We start from the raw sequence: 26,144 nt of genomic DNA, 5'->3' as shown, positions 1-26,144 counted from the left end.
TGGGGGGTCTCCAGGCAACAAAATGTATCCGAGCCAAAGTGCACATACAGCGGATGAATTCCTCCATGAAGTTACACAGCCGTTTTTTTTCTGAGTCCTCTCAAAAACCGGGTTTCCGATTTCGTGCAGAAAGCTTGTAAAACATGAACGGTTTTTTACAACGGAGGAGGGGAAGTCTGGATTCCCCTCTCCGTTGTACCTTGCAACGGGGTAGGGGAAAAGTGTTCGGCGCTTCGTCCCGAAGCGCCGAACACTTTTCCCCTTCTCCAATTTTTCAGATCCCCTCTCCCATGTAATTTTAAAAGTTCATTTTTTGATTATTTTAACATATAATTGACCGTTTTCTTTCATTTTTTTTTCATTCCACGGGTCAGGGTTGACGGTTCGGGACGTCTGACACTGCGCAACCGGCGGTTCCTCCGTGCCTACACGCCGGCCACACCCTGCGCCCGCGAGCAGTCGGCTGCGCCGTCGCCGCCGCCCGCTGCCCTGGGTCATCAGCCCCCACCTATCCACCCGGGCTGGGCGACGCCCCAGGGGATTGCTCAGCGGCCGGCTGTCGGGCCCCGCGACTCGGCTATTGGCGCTTCCCCACCGACGCCTGCTGATGGGGCGTCCTCTGACCTCGCTGTTCCTACGGGTGCCTTCCTGGGTGCACCGCTCCCGGTGCCGCAGTCGCCGCCGACGCTGCCCCAGCCGACTCGGCCGGGCCGCTTGAGGAGGCCGCCTGCACGTTACGAGCCCGAGTCTGGCAGCTGGATACGGGATGTAGACCGTTAACCTATTCCGGCCCATAGCTTTCCGGTCTGGGGGGGATGAAGAGTTTATCGCCGGCCACTAGAGGGCAGTGTCACTGCTGTCGCTGCCCGGTTATGCCGTGCTCTGACCCGGAAGTGCCGAGCGGCCATTTTAGTTCAAACATTGTTCATGCACTCCGCCTCGAGTTGAGACGTTCGTCCACTCATTCATGTAAGACTGTTTCCACTATTATATTATACCATATATTATACTATATATATATTATACTATTATACTACTATACTCTGTTTCGTGGTATATATTTGTGTTGATTGAATTGCATGGATGTAATACTTTGTCAGCTTATCTTGCTGCATTATTCTGTTTTAGGGTGTCGTCATCCTTGTCAATAAATCACCGAAACTGACATTGAGGAGTGTGTTTCTTCAGCACTTTTCTGGCCATCTCCGTAACAGACGCCGCCGCGCTGTGGTGACGGAGGGGTGGAAAGCATGTTCGGCCGCCAAGCTGGCACCCTGCTCCGAGTCTGTCTCCCACGTCCGGGGGAGAGGAGGGAGGGGAGAACCGAACGGTGAACCGTGGAGGGAGGCGGGGCAGGAGTTGCTTCGGACTCCTGCCCGGCACTCTGCCCCAGGGACACGAGGCCCCGTCCGCGGGCTCGTAAGCCTGGAAGGGCCAATCGTCCTCCTCGGCCACAGCAGCAAGAGTGTCCGCTCTCCGCTTCCTGTCGCCCGAGGGGAGACGAGCGCAGTGTGTGCATGCTACCTGCTGGTTTAGAGCCGCGTACGCGTGCTCTGACCCCCGGCAGGATTCGCATACTGCTTTTATCTCTGCAGGTCATAACTCATTATGAACCCAGAGCCACATGAGGGACAATCACGGATGCAGTTGTTGCTCATGATGATTCTCAATTGCTGTGCTTCAGTAACTGTGCTGGTTTGCTGAAAAAAACAGGGAGCAGATTGCCGCCGGGCCTCCTTCCTATTTATACCGGAAGGAGGCCCGAGGGTGGGGCCCACTTTGCGGGTGGGCGTGGGCTACAAGTGTTTCAGTGCTGCGCGGGGGCGCACGGGGATTACCCAATAGCGATAGTCTTAGAGGGCAAAGCCATATACGAAATAGAAGTGAGTGTTTCCTATCCCCTAAACCTCCAGGGATGTACACAGTTTAATACTGGCAACTTCTTATTATGGGAAATATGAAAACGTCTTTTAAAACTAAAATTCCCAGCAGAGACGTGCCATAGAACATGTTGCGAAACACACAATAGTGTATAGTTACTACACAGTTACTACATTTGTAGTTCTGGGGACGGGGTGGGGGAGGGGGTGGACCCGTTCAAATCCAGTTTTGGACAGTCTGCCGTGGTACCATCCCATTTCAAAGTGCTGTTCGACGCTCGGCGTAACCCTCGGCGCACACTCAAACATCCAATCAGAGCTTGAGGACTATCACGGCGTTTGTCCATGGATGGGTTTGTCAAGCGAAGCGGAGAGAATACTTACTTCCGGGTGTAAAATTCTCTAAAGCAAATGAGCTGCCCCGACCCTCGGTCCTGACGGACTCCAACTTGTGTTTATAAATCAAACAATTAAATACACACAAGGATACTTATGTGTTGTTGAGTAAATAACAGTGTGTGGTTTAGAAAAGAATACAAAATTAGAAGGAAAAAACGATGAAACAATACAGATTTCAGTATTCTGAGCCCCTACTCTCCCCATAACTGACGGCAACAAAAGTCCTACATTATTCAATTAAAAAGAAGTAAAAACAATAAGTCTGGCTTGATATCGAGTAAGAAAAAGGTTGATAAACGCTGTGAGAATGGATCTGCGGAGAGCATTTCGCCGCGATCCCAACGTGTCTATTACCAACGTTCAGGGAGCTCTATGCAAGTCGGTGACGGGGAGGGGCCCTGACCGTCCCTCAACATGTGACGGGTTGGGATTGAGAACGTTTTGCTGTACAACAAATCACCTCTGGCTGGAAGAGAACTCTCTGCTCCATAGTTTCTCTCTTCACTGTACATTTGACATATTCAGTGTAATATTTAATATTCCATCTGTCACATAGTTATGTAAATATAATACCTTGCATATCTTGTTATTGCTCATTTGTAAATTCAACATGCATATTTTCTTCTTTATTTCTTGTCTTTTTATTTGTATTTTATAATGCCATGTGTTTTAATGCTGCTGCAACGCAAAGATTTCCCAAATTGGGATCAATAAAGTTCTATCTTAAACCAACAACCAGTGTTCCGGATGAGGATCATCTCTTTACAAAAATATTCAAGTGCTAACCCATATTGTTACTTCTAAATGAATTTATTTCCAAACGCATTATAATGCAGTGTGATGTAAACAACAAAAAGTACCACAGACGTATGCTTAATTTATATTTATTCATCAACCAACCACATCAATAACATTGTTTTTAAAACAATAAAATGGTCCTCTCTGGCACTGGTTTACTTATGTGTTTCACCACAATACAAGTAAAAGGCCACCATAAGGGTGTATGTCTTGACTCTAGAGCGTTGGGGTTAGTCCAACATGAAAAGCATGGACAACAGAACATAAAATCAAGTTATGCAAACGGTTATAACATACAGTATTAAGAAATCATAAAACAACCATTTTTTTATGATTTAACTATGTATATTAAACATGTACATTCTATGTGTAAATCAAATATAACAATTTATAACAATGTATTATTTGGTTTTGAGAACAACAATGAGGTGATTCACCAAATAAACTATTTGTTGTTTATCTCAATGTCCCTAATTATACATCCTAAAAGACTGTGCATTGTACATGTTGATTGAAGTACTTCAATCAATCAGGTTAATAGCTGGAGACCAAAAAGGAAATATAACTGACAAAGCAATTAAAGCAAGTAACGCAAAAGAAACAAAAATGAACAATTAGAGGAAAGCTGTTATTGGCCTGCGGTGTAACAGGTGAAGTCATATAAAGTTAATGACAGGTAAATCCTATAAGAGATCGAAAATAATAATGCATAGCCATCCCGTTCTGGGAAAAAAGGGAAAGACCTCCTGCTCTCGGACAATGATGTGCTCACCAAGTTGTATGGTAACCAGCAAGATATACTTGGAGATTTAGGAATTGACATTCTAGTGTTTCAAAAAGGATCAAAAGTGAATGGGTCATTGCTCAGGATGCATTCCAGGGACGCTGAGCATTTTCTTCAATACAATTTAAGTTGTGTACAAGTGAAATGTTTAGCCTGATGCTGCGGCATAGGGAAAAGTCATATGGTCAACATATTCAAGGGTGATCTTCCATTGAGGAGTATGAATACAATCTCTAAATATAAAGTCAGTAAAGTAATTTACATTTCTGATAGCACATCAAGTCTTGGCCGATATTTGTGCTTGAGAGCAGCAGCAATCTGGGGAAATACAGAGAAACAAAAAAGAGGGGCAGATCAGAAATCAAATTTGAGGTTTTTGAATACACAATGTATGTTTAGCATTAATGAATACAAAAGTAACAGCAACATGTCTAGGTTGAGGCTAAATCAACAAAGATACTGTACATTAATTCATAAGTAAATTACCTAAATTATGTTTCCTTCTTCATCTTCACTGGTGTCTGGACTGCTTAGGCCACTTTGACTTTCCTCTTCATGTTGAAGGAAACAAGCATCAGGACCTAAAGCAGTCTTGTACTGCTGCAGTACCACCTGCAACCTCTCCAACACCTCAGCATGCTTCCTTCTTAGGGTGCACCCAAGTCCTCCATTCCCCGTGTCTACATCTGAAAATACACAAAATATTGTAATATGGACATACTATAAAGTAAGATTGCTTCATGAGGCCAGAGCACTTCAATGGAGTATAATCTCTCCCATGTACATAAAGATGATTGTCACTGTCAAGGGACTTCATTATGTAAAATGGCCGGGTCGAATGGGCAAAGGCCATTATACTCCATCCTTTCTGTGACCAAGAATGATTTGGGCTGACTTTTTTTCCCTTTAAAACTCATACTTTACAAGGTAGGTTAAGTTTTGCTTTCAACTTACCTTCCTCAGCCACCTTATTTTTTAGAGCAACTGCCATGTTCTGCAACCATGTGCAATGCTGCGCCATCTCCCACAATAGGATGCCTTTCTCATCTTGCAGTCTCCGTGTAAGCATGACTTGATCAAGTATCTTTTTCTTGGCTGTAAAGTTAGCTAAAATCCAATCACAGTTATGTATATACATTAGGGGTGCACCGAATGGGAAATTCTTGGCCGAAACCGATACCGAAAATAGGAAACAGTTGGCCGAAAACCGAATGCCGAAAATTATTAATAGAAATATATATATATATATATATATATATATATATATATAGATAGATAGAAATATAGATATATATAATGTATACATTTTTTACCAATGTTGTTCAGCTACCTGATTATGGAAAAAGACATGATTATGGCAACACCTAACTTAAATAATAATCACTATTATGGGTCCATAAAACATTTATTCAGCACTTTTGAATGCATACAGTACATTAATTCCAAGTCAAGTGCATTTTCTTTTCTCTGTAGGATAACTACAACAAAGTGCATTCAGAACAAAGCCAAGGTGCTTTAAAACTGCATACACATCTAGGCCAGTAGGCCTACAACAAAATAGTGTAAATAAAGACTGTAACAGCCAGGCCTTCAACAACAACAAATGCACCTATAACTTTGGTAACCTAACGTGTTGTTGTGATGACGTAATCAAAACGCGGCGACAAGCACGGCGCGCGACCATGCTCGCGGCTGGCTCACAGCCAACATGTCTGCCGCTTGGAGATATTTAAAAATACCAGAGAGAGAGGCGCGGATTGCGATTTGTATAACGGGTTCAGCTGACATTTCTCGAGGGGGTGTAACTGCAAAGACTTACCACTCCGGGATTAGTCCACCACTTGAAATCAAAACACCCGGACAAATATGCGGAGTATGATCAACGTAACCCTGTTCTCTGACATTCGGTGATATTTTTTCGGTGCTAAAACCCTTTCGGCCGAAAGCAGAGCCGATAATTTTCGATGGCCGAATATTCGGTGCATCCCTAGTTATGATGATAAACTGAAGCCATTTCTAAATTAAACCAATTAAGTGAGTTTCAAATGAATTATTATGAAATATCTGAAAACTGACCCATGCAATGAACTTCCCACGGCCACAGCGCAGACATGATGCTCCCTCCAGAGAGGGAATGCTCCACCACAGCAAGATCTATGCCTCTGGCAGAGTCGTGTACCAGCTGGTTGTACTTCAGTACCTCCTGATTAAGGCGCTTTTTGTCGTCTGCAAGCTTCCTTCGAAGTCGATGGCGGAGCTTGCTGCTGTCTGAAAAAGACATGAAGTAGTGGGATAGGGATATGTGACAAACTATATTTGCAAGTGCAAAAAATATATATAATTCAGTAGGTTGAATCTGCAACCTAAAACATTATATTGTTATACCATTCTGTCGTTAAAGGGATTGCTTCCGCTGCCTCACACTTAGGTAAAGCCCCTCAATGCTTTGCTGCAGTGCTGTTTGAAGGATGTCTTCAGAAGTACCCGATGTTTCTGATGTTCCTGTAGAAATAATATTGGCAGTAAAATGTACTGTTACACAACACGTAACGGTTTTGAGAAACAAAGTTGTGCAACATATTTAACACCTTTTAACACAAATTGATGGTACAACTATGGAAACTGGAACATATCAGATAAACATGGACACATAGTTGGCTTGCTATTGCTTGAAGATTATGTCCCTGTCTACTGAAATCCAGTGAGGGTCCCATTACGTGGCATGAAAAATCAGCCTCATTGCCTTAAAATTGGCTGCTCTTTAGGATCAAATCTGTAAATTCAAACAGTCATGGACAATGATATGTAGCTGGTGTTATCTCGTCGTGCTTACCAGATGCCCATTCCTTCACATCGGAAATCCACGTCGACACCATGTAATCTGAGACACAATGTAGCTCCGTCTCGAGTTCCTCAAGACTTGCAGTCTCTTCCAGGAGCCTCTTACTAGTCTGATAAACAGTAGACGATGGACATTTATCAAGATTAAAACTTGCTATGATTAACAACAAGCCATGTGCAAATGACAAAGGACACAACACCTTTAATAGGAGGCTCACCTTCACATATCTTGTGGAAAGTGCCTGATGAAGGGAGTCACCTTTTTTCCCGTTCCATCCCATTGCATGCACTGTGAGCATGTCCAGTCGTGCTTTTGAAAGCAATAATGAGGTTATGATGTGTCATCTACAAAAGTATGCAATAATAGGGCAAAACCTTCCACTCACCTGCTTTGGACATGTATTTTGTTGTCAGGACACAACGGGACAGGTAGCTGTTGACCTGCTCCACCTCTTCCCCAGCGGTCATCCCTGCTCCCTCCTGGTTCATCCCACTCCATATAATCTGATGGTAAAAGGTTTCTGGAATTGTTGTGCAAAGAGGCTACATACTACTATACTAAACAGTATAGCTTAGATATTTACTACTTCAGTATTATAAATATAAAAAATGTAAGTGATACAAAAATATTTCACATACCTCGCATTTGGTAGCATGGGCTCGATCATGCATTACACTGAGGAATGGCTTCATGGTGGTCAGCTCCTGGAGAGCAGGAAGGACACTTGCAGCTTTCTCCATGTACGGCCAGTACTTGCAAGCCACATCCATGGCGAAGAACTTGGCTTTGGCTGGCATGAGTTCCTTTTGAAGATACACGGGGTAGGCGAATATCTCCCCCCTGTACATATTTAAGGCCTTCAAAAGAAACCCATGGCGACATACAGCCACCTCCATCCCTTCTTCATCCAGCTTCGAAGCCCTCCTTGACGTCTCCCTCGCTGCTGTCCACTGGGAGTCCCCACATGTGCCTCTTCCCTGGGTCTAAGACACACATTACATCATGACAAATCAGTTAAAAGCAATGGAATCACGATCTACACCATTTGTTCTAATTATCTGATTTTGGAGTAGATGGTAAGGAGAAGTAGCTGAATTTGAAGAAAGTCAGGGTCGGATATACATGGCTATTTTTGTGATATACCTATAAGGTAAAATGACGAATAAAAACTTGCATTTTTCAGTGATCTCTGTATTTTGTCGACAAATGCAGCCACCTGTCCACCTGTCTTCTGCTACAAAGAGCCCATTAAAAAAGGCGCTGCCATCAGAATTGAGGAAAAAAAGATAAGCAAATATATCCATGAAATATAAACAGTAATCAAAAAAGTTAAATAACAACATTGTAAAAACAGCACCTTCCACTTCGCCGAAAGCGATACAGCTTCCTGTTTCCATCGGCAGAAACAGCCAACATCTCCGGCGTGCAGGCAGGGCAGATGAAAGGAGCACCACAGCAGAGCTGGTCTTCCTCATACGAGGCATAGGAGAACTCCAGAAAGCTGTGCTGCAGTGCATCTCCGTTGACAGATCCAGACTGGAAGATAATTACATATATTGCTGTGATTTTGTCTATTTACGGAAAAGTTATAAAGTATAATATGGTAAAGAATATTTACACTTACTCTTCCTCCACACTTTGTGCGATGCTCCAGCAGCTTTGCAAAGGCCTGTCTGGAGAATCCCGTAGAGATGACCTTGAGCTCTTCAAAGGAGCTCAGGAGGTCCAAGGTGTAAAGTGTGGAAATACTGACCGAAGCTGGCCAGTATCCACTCTTAAGGAGGACTTTCAAGTCGGGGGTCCACTGCTGCTGGCAAGTTTGACAGACATATAGTGGCAGATGCAAGTCATAACGCCCTTGGAACAAGTAAATACACATAATTAAGACACATTTTACAACAGTTCCATCTACAAATAGTCAAAGATGAACAGATATTACATGAAGGTTTTACTCCAAGTGGAAGCACAATGCCTCAGCCCACAACAGTAAACATATAACAACAATTCAATAGAAATCCAAATTATATATATATATTTGTTTACCATTGATGTTAATTAAAATCACTGGTTTGCCTGGTAACAAAGTGAAGTTTGTGCCTTTACAGGAGCAGTTGGGTGCCTTCACAGTTGGCAATATGCAAGCTGTCAAAAAAAAAGAAAAGCACTAATTACCATTATATGCTGGCCGAAGAGACATGTGAACATCAAAATGCAAGTTTGAGAGAGCATACCTTGGTCATGGGTGTCATATCCACCTTCCACTCTAACAACACACGTTGTTGGACTAATTGGTTTAAAAAAAAAGATTCATTAAACTGTCCCTGTTGTGGAGTGGCTGGTTCTTGTGATGAAGTACATCACATTCTCCACAGAACCACTCCTCTGGGAGACACTCTCTACACCTTGGGAGGAAATACAAAATTATTCTAATATCCTAGAATTACTTTCATTTTCATGTGGGTTTTCTCTAGGTATCCAGTTTTCTAACATCCCAAAAGTCATGCATGTTCGCTGAAATAGCAGGGCACTGAGCATTAATACTGAAAAATTACAATTAGGTAAAGTAATTTAAATAAAGGTAAATGTTATCTCACCTAATAACAGCTGGCTCGTGGCAGAGGCCACACAGGGGATGACCAACAGCCTCTTTTTCTAGAAGGCATTGTAGGTGGTGTGGTCTCGCTTCTTTCCAGCGCTCTGAGGCTTTCTGCTGCCGAAAAGACCAGGATGAGGCAGAGCTTTTTTTAGGCTCAGGAAGAGGACATGAGGAAAGAATGTCAGAGAGTCTCTCCATATTCTTTTCTGTGAACAGAATGGGAAACTTTAACTGTAAATGACTATATTTAAGATGAACACTAAAAATCAAGGATCATTTCTTTGCTCAGTATGGAACTGGCCAATATCTTTACTGAATTACATTCCTCGTTCGAGTCCTGAACTGTCAGTGTATAAGGTTATTTTCTCTCACCAACACAATTTATTTAAAAATTGATTTTAGTTTTAAACTTAAAGTCATTTTTGTGATTTACCAAATTCGTGTTGTGCTGAAGGTTCAGTACGCAGACACTCCACACTGGAAGACTGGAGGCCCTCAGTCGGGGGGGATGTGACTGTAAAACATCACACAGAGGGTTAACAACAGATAACTGATGATTTGTATTATCTACCTATTGTTTAAAAGCTTGTAAAATTAAATAAAAGCATAGTTCTTATGACACCACAGTGGGAATGTCTCCGACTGTAGTGTCACTATGCGTTTATATATTGGAATTATTGTAGACCCTCAACAAGCAATTACTGTGTTTTAAATTCGATTTTACAACCATTTACTTAGTAAATTCATAAAAATGTAAAATAATTGGGATTTCAACCTGTAGCTGAGCCTTGGCGTCGCCCTCCACGCCTCCCTCTCGGCTTGCCACGTCCTACACAGCCCCTTTTAGGGGACTGTAAAGTGTCTGTTACATCCCCACTAAGTTCTAGGGGACCTGGAGACAATAACATACAACCAATAAAAATGAGGGAGTCAGTGTAACAGTTGACAAAAGGTTTATTATGTGTAAACCCAGATCCGAACAGACATATAATTGAAACACTCTGTTGGTGAGGAGGAGGAGGAGTCAAAGGATTGTGCCAAAAAAAAGAAACAAGCATAACAAAACCAGGCCTATCTCTACATCTATCCTTTGAAACCAAAACTCAAACAAAAAAACCCTCACTAACTAAACTGCAAAGAATTTGACAAAACAATATACAGGGGTGGCAACAATCCACTAACCTAGTGTGTCTGAACATTAGTTAGCTACGTGGTGAGAAATGTACAGGGTACCCCAGACTTACCTAAATCCTCCACCGCTCAACACACCCACTTTCAAAAAGGTCAGACAATACAAAGATAATGAGTTGCTAAACACTGCAGGCTCCTTCAGCAGCAACAGACCCAGAGTGAGAGAGAGAAGACTTCCTGGGTGCCTCCTTTATGGTCGGCCCTGGCTGCTGATAGGCCAGCTGAGGGTGAGAGGATCCAATCAGCCATCAGATTCAGGTGCACAGGCAGATTCCGATCAGCTGCTGATTAGCTGTGCAGAAGACAGGGAGAAGAGAGAAACACAGGAGGGAAAGAAAACCCCACAAGTACAGCCTGCCTGGCACGTAACAGTCTCCTACAGAGCGCGCCTGTTTCCTCTCCTCAGCTGCTTTCTGTGACCAAGTAACAACTCATGTAAGGTTGATGTTGCTGATAAACTGATTCCATATGACAGTGGACAAATAAAAGTAAATTCATTCACTTGAAGAACATTTTTGCTTCAAGTTTTTCCTACCATATACAACTAAAGAAGTAAAACAAGTTGAACAAGCTTTATTTAGTAAGCCTCTGCCCCCCATGTTGTAATGATGAACCGTTGTGCAAAGGTCCTATACATTGATTCAAAATCCAGTTACTCTTGGCCTGTTCAGCATTTTTTGGATAACAGATAGTGCCAAATTCAAGTGGGAAATGAATGAGGTCATATGGGTTAAAACACCAACCTTAGCTTCAGCTAGCATGTGTTCATGCTTCAGCTCAAGAGCCATGCGTTTCCCTTCTTTGGATGTGGGATTATTGGGGTCTGGGTTGTGTTTTGTTGCCATTGCAACACAGCCAGCCAGCCAGACAGACAGACACAACAGATATGCAACAGCTGCTGTATGAGACAAACAGAGATAGAGAGACAGATTGTAAGATTGAGATGGATAGATGAAGAAATAGATAATGAATGATAGAAAAAGGTAGAGACAATAACTATAAGAAAGGTAGGTAGATAGACAGAGAGATAGGTTGAGTTTGGCTCTTAAAAGTGCCGTTGGTTTTATGATGGTGTAGATCAGTGTATGGGCTTGTGGTGTGGGTACAGGAGCTGCAGGAGAGAACAGAAAAAGTGAATCATGTAGTGAAACTAGCTTTTTTAAATGCACATTGTGACGGTTTAACTACTTTAGACAGACTGAGTTAATTTACGTGTTTCCTGTTTCATACGCGTAACAAGCACATGGACTATGCCCCTCCCCCCCAAACATATATTAAAATGTCGGCAAGCGTTAGTACTGTCATGTGTAAAACAAAAGCGATTAAGATAACGTATAACTCACACTTTAACACCGACGTATGTAGCCGTAATTAAGACAAATATTTTTCACACACCACTTATGAGCTGATATAAATGTAGCTAAACTAGTTTAAGCTTATGTTGAACGTGAGTTAGCTAGCTAGCCGCCCGCAAGAATAATTTCACATTAATGTTGCTTTGCTGATTATGGCAAAAGCATTTCTCAGACTTAGAACAGTTCAGTATGTATGATGAACCATGCGAGTAAAGGCTTAAAAAAAATCCCCAATTATTAAATCTAAGCAAAACATGTATCAGACTTTAGTGACCCAATTTACTTTGTCAGAGGATGGATCGCAATGCCGGTGGCAGCGTCTTTGGCCAATAGGTGGTGCTCTGAATGATGTAATTTCCTGTACCGATTATACAATAAAATATTAATACATTTCCTATATTTTGACACGATAACTCTTTAATAACCTAATTAGCCTACGGACAAAAACAAAAAAGTATATATTGCCTTATAAAATGCAGAAAAGTTTAAACATCTAACATGATAATAATAAATAAAAAATAATGATATCTTAAACCAAAATAAATAAAATGGAAAATTAACCGACAACAACAATTTAACATAAATAAAACAAGGATTAAAACAAGGATAAGTTTGACTCAATGTTGTGTAAAGTATGGTTAAAAAAAATATTTTTTATTTTTTATTTTTTGAAAATAATACAGCTTCCAGCTTCACACAGAGACACGAAGAGGAGACACGAACAATTCGTCCACTTGAAATGCGTTTAAACTTTGTCAGAGAGATGTTTAATCGGTTCATTTTAATTGGTTAATAATTGGTGTTTAATACTGGCAACTTCTAATTGTTGGGGGGGGGCGGCGTTCGATCCAGCTTCGATTCCGTAACCTTGGCGCACTGCCACTCCAACATCCAATCCCGACTTGAAGTTTAATCACGGGGACGGTAGTCCTAAACGATAGCTGGGGATTATGGGTAGTGTAGTGTCTTCGGCCATCCTAAACTCGATGATGCTCGAAATGTCCTTTATAGGCCTACGTCTGTTTCCGGTTATTTTTATTTTGAAATTCAGTTCCTGAAGGACGGCAAAAAAGCCCGAGATTATAGAATCAAACAAATAAATAAAAACAAGGATAATTGTGTGTTATTGTTGACTAAATAACAGTGTGTTATTTTGAAAAGAATAACAAATTAGAAGGAAAAATGAGCCCCATTTATTTTCCTCACAGACAGCAACAAAACTCCGAAATGATACGATTTTAAATAAAAGCAATAATCGTGGCTTGATATTGAGTAAGAACATGTTTTTATGAACCACACAGCTTCCGGTTTTCCTATAACACGTAATGCCGTGAGACTACCAACAGAAATACATTGCTTTTAAAATCGTGCTGTGCAACACGAAAAAAAAGGGGAAAGACTACCAATAGAAATAGAGAGGCGAAGTCCCTCCCCTTCCGGGAGCCTCCATGGGACCCCGGAAGCGGAAAATTATACATTGAATTCAATGCAGAGAGAAAACGTATCTTTTGATCCCGTTTGAATTGTGCCACGAATGACACATATGATGTTTGTCAATTTAAAAGAAAATTTTGCAAGTCAAAAAAATTAAAATGTGTCGTAAAACTGTGAAGTAACACATTTTTTTGTGTTAAGCCGCTCAGTGAACTACATGTCTCTGGTCCCGCACAATACGCGTCACCAACACAAAGATGGCCGTCACGTTGGCACATTTCACCTCATTCTTTCAGAATGAGAATAAAAGTATAAAACGAGGTGAAAATCACTACAAGTCCGGGCACGTTGAGAGCTGTACATACACGAAAGGGGAGTTAGTCGGTTCTGTAAGAGCCAGCATGCGGGACCGGCTTTACAAGGTTTCGGTGAGTAATATGAGTGCAATGTTAACAGGTTAATGTCAGTCAATAAGGAGGAGAATGAAAAAGAAGATGATGAACCACAGACCCGGCATATAATGACTGCAGTGTGCAGGGCTGTGTTAATTTATGTTACTGTTATCAATAGCATTAGTTGACTGAGAAAACCGTCAAGAAAAAAAGTTTAGCGATGTTACGAGTCGACAAGCATAATATGAACCACGGCTGTGATTGACAACCTGGACAGCCAGTCAGAAGCTAGAATGCCAACCTAGAGAGCCAATCAGAACCTAGAACGGGTGTACTGTATACGGGTGTGTATGCTGTGGATAACATTAGTGTTCACAAGAACAAGGTACATTCCCGTGTTTTGTTTTAGTTGCTCTTCAGATTGAAGCGGCCAGTTTTATATCGACTATATGTGTGATCTCCTTTTTACATCTCGTTGTGTCATTTGAGTTTATTTGCTGTGTGTAGATTCAAGGATTTTGGTTATCTTGTCAATTTGTTTGGTTATCTAGGCACAGCTGTGTGTGACTCCCTCTGGTACACTGGTATGTGTTTTCCTAATGTAGAGAGCATTGATTAATTCATAAACTACACACTGAGTCTAGATCCTGACCAAAAATTCTTTTTTTGTTGATCAAATGTTTTTCAAAAATGTGATACACATTTAAAAAAATTCAATGTACAATCACAGCCAATACAACACAAATTACAAAAAATTCAGAAAAAACAAACAATAACAACAATCAGACAAGAGGACAAAACTATGGAAAAATAAACCCTCCCACCCCCAGATCTGGACCATCCTTGTATTGCTCATTCAATCTATTATAGCATGTTAACAAACATGGTACTTACTTTATTTGTACAGCTCTACATGGGAGAGGATGGCGCGATGCAGAGCGCTGTCTGTGGTTGTGCACGGAGGATGTACAAATGCAGCCACGCTGCAGCATTGGCAATATTTGCCATGTGGCAGATCAGCTCCACAGAAGTTGAGTGCCAGTGGAGGAAGCCTGGCACTTCAAAAGTAGTCCAGCCGGTGTCTCAACTCTAACAACAGCAAGAGGAGACATACAACCCACTGGCCAGAGACATCGCCACTGAGGAAGTAGACTGGTTCAGGTCTGCACTGAGGGGCGCAGCGTGGCATGGCTTTTGTCACCTGAGCCGGAGCTGCAGCCTCAACATCAGGCCATTTTCAACGTGCCGGAGCTGGTGAAGGAGCATGGGGGTCGGGGGCTTGAGGCAATTCTTGCCTCAATGCGACTGAGCAGAGACCATTAAGCTGCCATCCAGACAGCCACCGTAGGACAGCAGACAAATCCTCAGTGGCAGTTACACAGGCAGGGCAGGTTGACAGCCAGCAATTTTGGTGCTGTGCTGAGGTCGGGACTTTCATCCACTCCATGCACGTCCCTCATGAAGAGGGTGCTTGGGGGGTACAATTTAGACGGAGTCATGGCTGTCAACTGGGGAGTTGTAAACGAGGTGTGTTTGGCCAGTGTGTTTGGCCTTTTAAGTGTGACACATATGTAGTGATAAATGCTTCACCTGACCACTGTTCCTAAATAAAAAAAGTTTTCTGCATCGTCAGTCATTTTTTCCAAATAATTACCAATATTTCACAAATTCTTCATGTCAACTTAAGAGCACATGTATGTTGAGAGTCAGCTTTGCTTGGTTCATCTTACTGGGGGGCAGCTACATGGATGTCGGTGCAGTCCACAATCATTTTGCAGTTGAAGGCAGAATGAATTTATTATTGACTCAGAATGAAGCACAACTTCATGTCATACAGTACATTGACTTTATTTGTAATTGTGTAAAAACATATGAGCATTGATTAGCAAGCAGGACCTGCAGGAACAGAGAACGGTGATGGATGGAGCTGGGAAGAGAGAAGAATAAAGAAAACAGATCAACTTTATTATCGGATATTAAAAATTCAATTTCAAAACAAGTTGCCGCTCCTACAGTTTTCTATTATGTAAAGATGATTTCACATGACCTATGCAAAATATCACACTCAATACATGTGTCTCTCTGGGGGGTGCATTGTGCCTTTGATGTATATAAATAATATACCATAACCAAATACTATTACGTACAGTGGAAATCAGGTTGCCAGAGCAGGTCAGTCCAGTGTGCATGTTCCTCAGGGTCTCAGCAGTTACAGGTGAGGTAAAGAAAATAAAAGAGAAAAAGGTCAGTAACAACACTTTAAAGTAACAACACTGAATAATTATCTCTTTTAATAATTTTCTCTCAGTAATCACTCAACTACTGTCTTTCCAACAAACAGATCGACTCACCCTCACTGTCATCACAATGACACATGTCCAGAAGAATGTCATGCAAAGCTCCCTGCCTGCCTGCCTTCCTTCGACTCTCCCTGAACTGCTTCCTTAGCACCCGGTGGAGGGCGCAGTAGGCTACTCTTCAAATGTTTCACGAAATACTTACCATGATGACTAATCTTACTGTTTAACATTTTGGTGTACTTCATGTAATAAAATAATAACTTCATGGTAAGGCTACTAAAAATGAAAAGGCTAAGTAATGTAATGCTAACTAACGTGCTCACTACTAGCTAGGTAGCTAACTTGACTATGTTCCATCCACAACATGTATATTAACTATGATATTACCTGATATGTCTGATCCAGCGACTCCTGGTCCTTTCATAAGACGGGAAGCGATAGAACGAGCAAGTGGTATGATCACTTTTGTGATTACAACGTGGTACAAAGCACACAGGCATCTTATAAAAGTGAATTTATTGGAGCAATCTCTTATATTTATTGGAGGGAATAAATCAGTTATGAAATCTTCTTCTTCGCTTTAATTACGATTCGCAACCACTTGGAGCATTATCGCCTGTGACATCACATGCGCGACCCAGAATGGGATTTGGGATTTGTAGTCTTTGTAGTCGCGTATTTTTCATAGTCTTATATTTCAACAGTTTTACGACAAAATGTGACTTTTTTGACATGGAAATGATTGTTTAAGATTGACAAACATCATATGTGTAGTTCGTGGCACAATTCAAACGGGATCAAAAGATACGTTTTCTCTCTCCATTGAAATCAATGTATAATTTTTCGCTTCCGGGGTCCCATGGACCGGAAGTAGATGGGCGTGACTTCACCTCTCTATACATTGCTTTTAAAATCGCGCTGTGCAACACGAAAAAAAGGGGGAAATCGTGTTGGTGAATACGAATCAATAGATAAAAAATCGTGTTGGTGAACACGAAATGCCGTGAGACTGGGTTGGCCTATCAAAGTACACAGTATCACTATACCCTGTATGCCAAGGCAGGTTTGCCTTCACTAATGGCGCATTTACACCGCAGGCCTCGCTCGACTTAGTACGATATAGTTAGGCCTTGTTAGGCCCGGCTCACTTTAATGCTGCGCTTCCGTTACAGTTTAGGAGCTGGGGCAGTATAGTAACGCAGTGTAGGCGGAGCCGTGACGTCAACCTCAATGAGCATCCCAGAAAAACAACATCAGCCGTGAGCTGTTAGCAGTCAAGCTCACAGCTCCTCATATCTGTTCAGAAACTAGACAAAAGTTAAACAAGTACAAACCACAGACTGTCTGTGTCATGGCGAATACAGTCGCTGGTTTATTTATGTCTGTATAGTCCGCTGTTGTGAGTGTGGACGGTCGGAGCATTTACAACGTTAGCTTAGCCAATCTCCACTTAGACAACAAATCAAATCAAGTTTTATTTATATAGCACATATTTAAATGATTTTTGGTAGAGCCAAAGTACTGTACATATAATAAAAATACCCTACAGCAGTGGTCGCCAACCAGTCGATCGATCGCGAGTGTGGTGCGGGTAGATCGCAGACCGTTAAAAAAAAAAGTAACAAAAGAAAGAAAAATTAAATTAAAATAATGTTTGAAAAATACGTTTTTAGATGTAAACCTATCATCCACCACCCCGTTAGCAGGTGCCACTTGATTAACGTATATTTGAGACACCTCAATAATATAATACATTAACCGTGCTTTACGTGAACCTCATCATGACACAAGAGACAACGGCAGGACTGTAATTTGCCGTGTTCACTGAACGCAACAGAGGCAAGACACCACACCAATCAGAGAGTTGCATGGAAATACACGTGTGCTTGTGTCATTCAAGCTCGGCTCTGTGTGTGTGGCAATAGCGCATTTAGTGTGATAGAGAGAGGGAGAGAGGGACGGAGAGAGGGAGAGAGAGGGACCGGTGCTAGCGGGGACCGTGATGTTAGCATCTGGTTAGCTAGCTGCACTAACTAACTAACGGACATAAGGAGCTGTTACCACAACAAGCTGGAGGAGAATCGTCTCCTGTCAGACTGAGGGGCTCAGGTGAGCTAAAGGACTCTCTGAGTGTTTAGAACGGTTTTGTCACAAATTATTCAAAAGATTATTTCCGCGGCACACCTTCATATGATCATTATAGTTATACAAACAATAAGAGAATACATGAAAAACAGGTATGAAATAGCCTACTATACAGTATGTCAGTAAAACAAGAATGCAGTTTAAAAGGGGAGTGATTTGTAAAATATCCATAAAGAAAAAGAAAATCTGTTTACAGTTCTGTTTCATATGGGTGCTGAGAGAGGTATCCATAGAACTCTTCATGTTGCTCTCAAAGTGCACCAGATTGATGCTTTCAACTTCAATATTTAAAAAAAAATCTTCCCGGGGGAGCATCCCCCCGGACCCCCCTAGAGGAGGTGAGGTCCGCACCCCAATAGCACTTTACCCCTGCCTATATGCCGTGAGCTGATTATGGAGCCTTCATTGTAACAGTAATTCAGATGCAATTAGCCTATATAAAAGGCCTCAAATTGGAAGCATTGCCTGGGCCGTCTTTTCACTCAATTCTGCAATAGGTAGATCTCGCCTTTCACCTAGGCCGAGGTCTGCGATCTTGGGCTTAAAAAGGTTGGTGACCACTGCCCTACAGTAAAGACACTTTACAGCACAGTTTGTGCAGAATATCAGTATGAGAAAAAACGACACCCTCTGTCCTTAGACCCTCACATCGTACAAGGAAAAACTTCCGGAGAAAAACTGAAGTTACCTACTGTAACTCCAGCTTCTATGAGTATTGGCCCCACCCTCTGGCTCCCTTCTGGTATAAATAGGAAGGAGGCCCGACAATCTGCTCCCATACAAAATAACCTTTCTTCAGCTATTCGTGGAGCCAGTGGGGCCCAGCACTTAGAGGGCTACGCTAATACTCATAGAAGCTGGAGTTACAGTAGGTAACTTCAGTTCTATTTCATATGGCTTCGCCCTCTAAGGCTATCGCTATTGGGTTCATGGCGAAGCATGATGTAGTCTGCGCCCCACTGGGTCCGCCCGGTACTAGAAGCACAGACACACCTGCTCAGATAATAACCCCTATTGCGCCATGCGTAATGGCGCATCACCGTCCCTGGAATATAGCATAACATGAATATTTTCCATGAGGGGACGAAGGCTGGGAACAATACATACAGTACCTGCCGCTGTGAAAAAGTAGAGACGAAGGTCAAACTTTGCCCAGTGACAAAAAGAGGGGTAACAGCAGCTCTCTGCGTGTAGACAGGCAGGAGAGCGCACAGCTGGATCCCTGCCGTCACTCACTCTGACAAGACACTTCGTACAAAATGTGTCAGAAGAAAAAAAGGAAACATCTCTCTCATAAGAGGGGAAAAGGGCCGCTCTCCGCGTGCCGAGAGGCAGGAGAGAGGCGCACAGCTGGATCCCTGACGTCACTCACTCTGACAAGACACTCCGTACAGGGCGTGTCAGAGAGGACTGGAAGACATCCCTTAAATACAATTGAATACATGAACAGGGGGAAGACCAAGATGCAGCAGCAAAAGTCTTCCACTGACATTCCTCCGTGCAAAGCCGTGGAGGAGGACATTCCTCTGGTGGAGTGCGCATTGATGTTCTGCGGGGGATCCACCCCAGAGGAGACATATGCCTGTGACACAGCTTCACACAGCCAGTGTGACAGCTGTTGTGCAGACAGATGCTGCCCGATCTAGCGCTCTCTGTAGTGCACAAACAGGCGCTGAGAATGGCGCAAGGCAGGCGTGCACGCCACTAGCAGGACAGCGCGGGCACAGGACAGAGGAGATGAGACGCGGCTTCTTCCTCCGACCTGTGAGGAGGAGGAAAGAAGCCATCCAAGGTGATCACTCATGACTCTAAAGAGCTTGTGATGACCTTTGCCATAAAAGCCGGGTTAGGGCGTAAAACAGCTGAACTGCCATCTGCTTGGATCCGGAGGCATGACGGAGCCACAGAGAGAGCAGACAAATCACTTTTCGCTGATAGAGCCAAAAGTAATACTACTTTGGCTGACAACAGTTTAAAGAGCAACTTCCAGGTTAAAGACACCTGTGAGTAAATGTGTAGGAAAATGATGAATACACTAGATTTTCAAAAAAATATACAGAAATATACACTACAGTGACATCTGGCGTCGTTTTTGTAAGACATTTTCACTTCCGCATAAAAAAGCCTCGGCACGTGACCTCCCGCGTGTGACGTAACATGGGGGAAACAAGGGGGAGAGCGGCCGGTGTAACGTATTAATAAACATGGATCCCAATGCTAGTTTCGACACAGAAGACACAGAAGAAGTTGAAGAATATTCAAATGCATATGACGGACCACAACCTTAAAATTATGAGCCTGCTAGGCGTCCAAGAGACCAGGAGCAGCCAAGGATTAGAAGAAATAACGGCCATCGGAGAGAAATTGAGCTGTGGTGTGAGGAGAACCAGTGGAGAACTGGGCAGCTATCTTGGTGAGTGACCGGCGTTAGCCACAGAATGTTAGCTAACGTCACATCACAACATTGTGAAGTTAGCTATCATATATCAGGCTATAACTAACGTAGTATTGATAATGTAGTAACGTTACTGGCAGGACTGTTGATACTGATCCATAACAGAAACTAATGCGCAAGTATCAGCCGTATCTCGCGTTACCTAATGCAACTCCACACTACGGTGCTGTGTACCGGAGGAGAGACACGAGATACGGCTTTTTGGCCGTCTCCATAACAAACGCCTGCTGCAGCCAGAGGTGGCGCTGGATCTGTGTCACCCACGTGGAAATCCTCGCCTGGGAGACAGCGACGGACGCACACAGAGTGAGCACCGTGCTGGCCGCCTTGCTGATTTCCTCTGCCTCGTCAGCGGCCAAGGTGGTGGACCGCTCTACCAGCGTCACCACTAGGGTGGCCATTTCCATAACACCAAAAAGGAGGACACTTTGGGATTATCTTTTAGTTTTTATCCTGGCCTCACTGAATCCTTCACACTCAAAACACAATAAGACTCTAGTGTACTAACCACAAGTTGAATGTCTATTTACGATACTTTTGCCCTTTCCTGGCTGCTTCCAAGAGTTTTTTGTTTGTAAGGAGTCTCTGGTACATGTCTGTGCACTCAAATGTGAAGTTGACACAAATTTGCAGCTCTGCCTTGACACTGTCCACATCCAGACGATTTCTCTCATTTCTCCATGCTGAGGTCATCATTGAGAACACACGTTCTGTATGTGCATTGCTACATGGGATGGAGAAGATGTAGGCGCTGATCTTCCTCAGATTCACAAGTGGGACTTCTGCTTTGGAAAACAGTTTCAGATACCGCTCCTCACTGTGGCATCCTTCCATTTCTGAAGAGCTGAGAATAGCTTCCACCATGCCATATTCCTCATAGAGTCCATCCATGTCAATGTCTTTCAGGCTGCAGGCTTGGACTGCATCACTGTATTCTCCTTAGGACACAGCAGTTGTGAGGCCACGCTTTGACACTTTACTATGAAAGCTGTTCTCAGAGAAGTCATACCTTTCACTCACGTATTTCTTGGCTCTTTCATAGAAAACAAGAAAATCAGCCTCACATTTCTTAGCCAGATCAGGGGTTAGCTGCTTGAGTTTGTTGTTCACAGCAAAGCCAAAAAATGTGTCCTTTAACCTTCTCTCAAGTTTCCCTTTCAGTTCAGTCATTACCTTAAACACAGAGGTTATGCTGAATGATTTGGCCTCAAGTGCTTCAATGCAGTCTGAAAACACTTTCAGAATGTGACTGAGGAAGAGAAAATACATCTCAGATACTTCGTTGCCATCCTCTCCAAAGCATTTCCACAAAATCTTGGAGCATTCCTCCTCACCTAGACTCTGAAAGTAGCTGGTCAGGGGTCTCCAACACTTCAGGATTCTGTCAATAGATGGCAGCAGAGACAACCATCGCGTGACAACGTGCCGCAGCAGATTGCATTCCTCCACTTCCACAAACTCGCAGAATTCCTTCAACTGCGCCGTTCTGCTAGCTGAGATGCTAAAATGGCTATACACCTTAAGCACAACATTTTCAATGTCAATATCCAAGTTGCTTGCTGCATATCTTGTTGCATTGTGCAGAATATGGGCTAAACAGTTTGCAGCGAGCACGTCTTTTTGAGCCTGTTTCAGTTTCTGATAAACACTGTTGTGTTTTCCATAGTTAACGCTGGCGTTGTCTGCTGCATATGCTGACATTTTTTTCACATCTAGTCCAGACATCTCCAGTTTAGATAGCAGCTGATTTGTTATAGCTTCCGACTTTTCGTTGCTATCACTGTAAAAATCCAACAGTGCATGTTGCACGCCCTCCTCAAAGTGAAAATATCTCAGTACAATGGGGAAACACTTGATCGTACCTTTGTTTGATGCATCACTTGCCACTGAATAATGCAGTTCATTTTCTTTTATGTAATCCACATGCGTCTGGACAGAGTAGGGTGCTAGGATATTTTCGCACAAAGCTTTGGCTTTTGTTTTTCCACAGGTCATCCCTTTTGCTATTGATGAGTCGTTGTAGATTGTGCGATCAACTTTTATTCCACAGTCTACACTCCTGTATGACTGGTGATGCTTGACGGCATGATAAACTTTACAAAGTTCTGCTGCGGAGATTTTGTCATCTTGAGGCGATGAAGCTTCACGGAAAAACGATAAAAGTGAAGAGGCACCTGCGCTTTGATCGTTGCTTTTGTGCTTATCTGTGTTAGCATGTCTGTCGACAGCACCTTTTCCTTTGCTACTTACCTCCACATCGCAACGACACAACGTGCAAAAAGCATGGAAGTCGTCCTTTCGGCTTTTTGTGAGGAATCCATGCTCTTTCGACCATTCAGGATTAAATGAAGTCTTTCGTTTCGGCATTTCTGCGGTTTAACCTACCGCTAACTAGGCGGAGTTGGCTCATGAGCTAGTCTGCTAGCGCTAACGTCACTCTGTGCCACAGTGCCATGCCGTGAACGTGACGTCAAGAAGCACATGGCTAATTGTTTACGTTTATTAACCAATGAAATACAAGATATTTATTTGACATCACATTCAGCCAATAATTTGTAAGACCACAAGTCTTACAGGGATATATACTTACACATAACTTATTTTTTGTATTTCTTTGTATAATTGTCTATTTTTTTTTGATACCCTAAAAATATAAAATGGGGATCACCTCAAAAGCAGGACAAATGAGCGTCCGGCTCAAGGCTGCGCCGGCAGACGGACACAGACATTGAAAACCGGACTGTCCGACCTAAAACCGGACGGATGGCCACCCTAGTCACCACCGAGTTGGAGAGCAGCGCGATGTTATTCGCCGCCGCCTGAAAGGCAGACTGGTGCACCCGGTCGGCCTGGCGGGCGACATACTGGTCTCTGGGGGCACTCAACGCGGCTGGAAAACCAGCATCTGTGAACCCCTCCACCTTGGTGAGGGGAACAAATGTGGCCACCGGAGCCTTCAGGGTCCTCGGGTTCGCCGCCGCCCCCTCCTGGAACCTCCTGATGGCCTGGAAGCATGGCCAGATCGGGTCACTCCTGACCGTCTGCACCCGCGAAAAAACTCCGGTCATGTCATCCGGAGCACACCTCTCCTGAGCTAGGGGAACAGGGAGATCTCTGCAGGCGGCCGCCTTGCGTATGATCTCCGGCAGTTCCCCTAGGATGCCACCTATCGCCAGTAGCGTTGTGGAGACGGAGAGGGGGAAAGCGTGTTCGGCCGCCAAGCCGGCACCCTGCTCCGACTCTGTCTCCCCCGTCCAGGGGAGAGGAGGGAGGGGAGAACTGAACGGTGAACCGTGGAGGGAGGCGGGGTAGGAGTTGTCGGACTCCTGCCCGTCACTCGGCCCCAGGGACACGAGGCCCCCGTCCGCGGGCTCGTAAGCCTGGACGGGCCAATCGTCCTCCTCGGCCGCAGCAGCAAGAGCGTCCGCTCTCCGCTGCCTGTCGCCCGAGGGGAGACGGGCACAGTGTGTGCATGCTACCTGCTGGTTTAGAGCCGCGTACGCGTGCTCTGACCCCAGGCAGGATTCACATACTGCTTTTATCTCTGCTGGTCATAACTCATTATGAACCCAGAGCCACATGAGGGACAATCTCTCACACAATTGTTACTCATGTTTACTCTGCAATTGAAGTGTCTCTTGTGCTTCAGTAACGGTGTGCTGAAGAAAAGAGGGAGCAGATTGTCGGGCCTCCTTCCTATTTATACCAGAAGGGAGCCCGAGGGTGGGGCCCACCTTGCGGGTGGGCGTGGATTACAAGTGTTTCAGTGCTGCGCGGGTGCGCAGGGGGATTACCCAATAGCGATAGCCTTAGAGGGCGAAGCAATAAACGAAATAGAACCCACAGTTTAAAGGGGAACATGGGAGAAACCTCAAGGAGAGCAACAGAGGAGGGATCCCTCTCCCAGGACGGACAGACGTGCAATAGATGCCGTGTGTAAATCGAAGAGATAATACATTTTACAGCGTAGGTAGACCGAATGTTTGGAGATTGTTAACTGTGTTCGTTATTCTCCCGTCCAGGAGAGAAGCTTTAAAAGGAGACTAAATGGAGTCTCTGTGAAAGTTCAATTGGGTACTTTAATTTAAAAAGGTGCGGGTTGGTCACAAGCATGATATTGTTCAGTCAGACAAACAGCTGTGATCTGGCTCTCCTCGATAGGGAAGAGAAGAGCATGGATCTCTCCTCCGGTGCTGTTATATATCCTCTGCTGGCTCCTCCCCGCCAGCCGGCTCACCTCGTCTCCAATGTCCGTTATTGCATTTAAACAGAGGATAGGTTCTTTTCACATTCAATATATGCTTAACACGCCGTTTCTCCTCATATTCTCTTTCATCACTTTTCATTTAACACATTCTAAACGCTGTAATCAATACTCTAAAAAATACTTCTCGGCTCGTTTGGTTTCCGGTCATTCCGGATGTTGTCACATGTAACTCTCGCCTGTAAACAATAATGTATTCAAATAAACTGTACCTTCATTTAATATTCAGCATGGTAGTATCTCGACATCTATAGTTGTAGTGTTAAATCAGTAGCTTCGGTTTGCACCACTCCATATCATTTCGCTACTAAATTCACCTCTTCAGGAAATCGTATATTAGCCACATGCTAAATGCTAACCGTAGATGAAGGATTTTCAGAATAAAAGCTTAACTGCTTGTGCACAAGAATTTCTGGTTTTTCAGTATAAAAGAGCATTAAACTGACGGCATGTTTAAACTACATTTCCCCATTAAAACATTGATTTTAATTTCTAACAAAATGCATGTGTCTGTAATAAGAAGATGCATCACGCATTTTAAAATGTTTTTTGCCTGTCGTCTGTCTGCAGACTTGTCAAAGCATTAATTCATGGTTTTTACTAACCGGTATCAGTATGTTGTTACTTCGGCATCATTTTGAAACGTGTATTACAATTAAATCACGGTCAAATATGTTCATCTTGTTGTAGTTGTAGCCCCCTTGCCAGCGATTCTCTCTCTAGTTTAGCAAAATCAGCCCGACTCAGCCCTGTTTGTTGGCCCCTATAGAACCACGATTTTGTCGGGCCAGAAAAAAGGTGAAAAAGTAGCCCCGGGCCGGAACTAGGCATAGTGGAAACGCAACCAAAAACGGGCCTGGCACGACACGGCATGCTTAAAACGCGCTCCGCGCCATGGTGGAAATGCGCCATAACTGTACGGAGGCTCAGTCACTGGTACATGTTCATCTACAAAGCCATGTTAGTTAAACTACCATCTTGCATCTGCTCTCTGATCACACGGCAAAATGAAAGTAGTTATTGCCTGAGATCCCATGCTGTGGTTTTGTTAAATGTGTCAAGTGCTAGGACTTAGGTCTTAGGGGCGAAAGCGTTTAGGTGCGAAGGTCCTAAATTGGAACAGTATGCAAAAAGAATGGAAACTGAGCAATTTGGTTCCACTGCATGTTTTTAAAGCTCGGATAGATGCTATGCAATCTGATACTGTTGGTACCTGTAAATGTCGTTATGTACATTGTAAGTCCCTGCCTCTTTTAGTTTTTCTGTTCTTTTCTGTTTTTATGTCTTCATGTGGAACCTACTTGCAGCA

At 43.4% G+C, this 26,144-nt stretch overlaps 1 protein-coding gene and 1 long non-coding RNA gene across 5 annotated transcripts in view; both read right to left on the bottom strand.

Annotated features, from left to right (window-relative positions):
* Positions 1–3,143: 3,143 nt before the first annotated feature.
* LOC307032866 (uncharacterized protein) overlaps positions 3,144–26,144 on the bottom strand; it is a 28,088-nt gene continuing 5,087 nt past the window's right edge. Inside the window, exons 1-10 of one of the 4 annotated variants that reach the window (XR_013806382.1) lie at positions 25,048–26,038; positions 11,234–11,601; positions 7,342–7,686; positions 7,089–7,206; positions 6,921–7,012; positions 6,695–6,812; positions 6,247–6,363; positions 5,938–6,129; positions 4,348–4,547; positions 3,144–4,179 (exon numbers count right to left, since the gene is read on the bottom strand). Coding sequence is in view for 1 of the 4 variants with exons in the window: in XM_079671145.1 (XP_079527271.1) it covers positions 6,257–6,363; positions 6,695–6,812; positions 6,921–7,012; positions 7,089–7,206; positions 7,342–7,686; positions 11,234–11,335 (882 nt within the window). In the remaining 3 variants the exon portion in view is untranslated. Of the gene's footprint in view, positions 4,180–4,347; positions 4,548–5,121; positions 6,130–6,246; positions 6,364–6,694; positions 6,813–6,920; positions 7,013–7,088; positions 7,207–7,341; positions 7,687–11,233; positions 12,441–25,047; positions 26,039–26,144 lie in introns of those variants that run through there. The other 3 variants (XR_013806384.1, XR_013806383.1, XM_079671145.1) reach the window with 3 other exon arrangements.
* On the bottom strand, positions 15,499–17,401 carry LOC307018668. Its single transcript, XR_013802471.1, has 2 exons — positions 15,819–17,401; positions 15,499–15,598 (listed from the first exon to the last, which is right to left on the bottom strand). It is a non-coding gene; the product is annotated as an uncharacterized lncRNA (long non-coding RNA).

Source organism: Notothenia rossii (genome assembly GCF_949606895.1).
Source record: "Notothenia rossii genome assembly, chromosome: 1".
Lineage (NCBI taxonomy): Eukaryota > Metazoa > Chordata > Actinopteri > Perciformes > Nototheniidae > Notothenia > Notothenia rossii.
The sequence above is the reverse complement of the archived record's forward strand: the minus strand, read 5'-3'. Positions and strand labels throughout refer to the sequence as shown.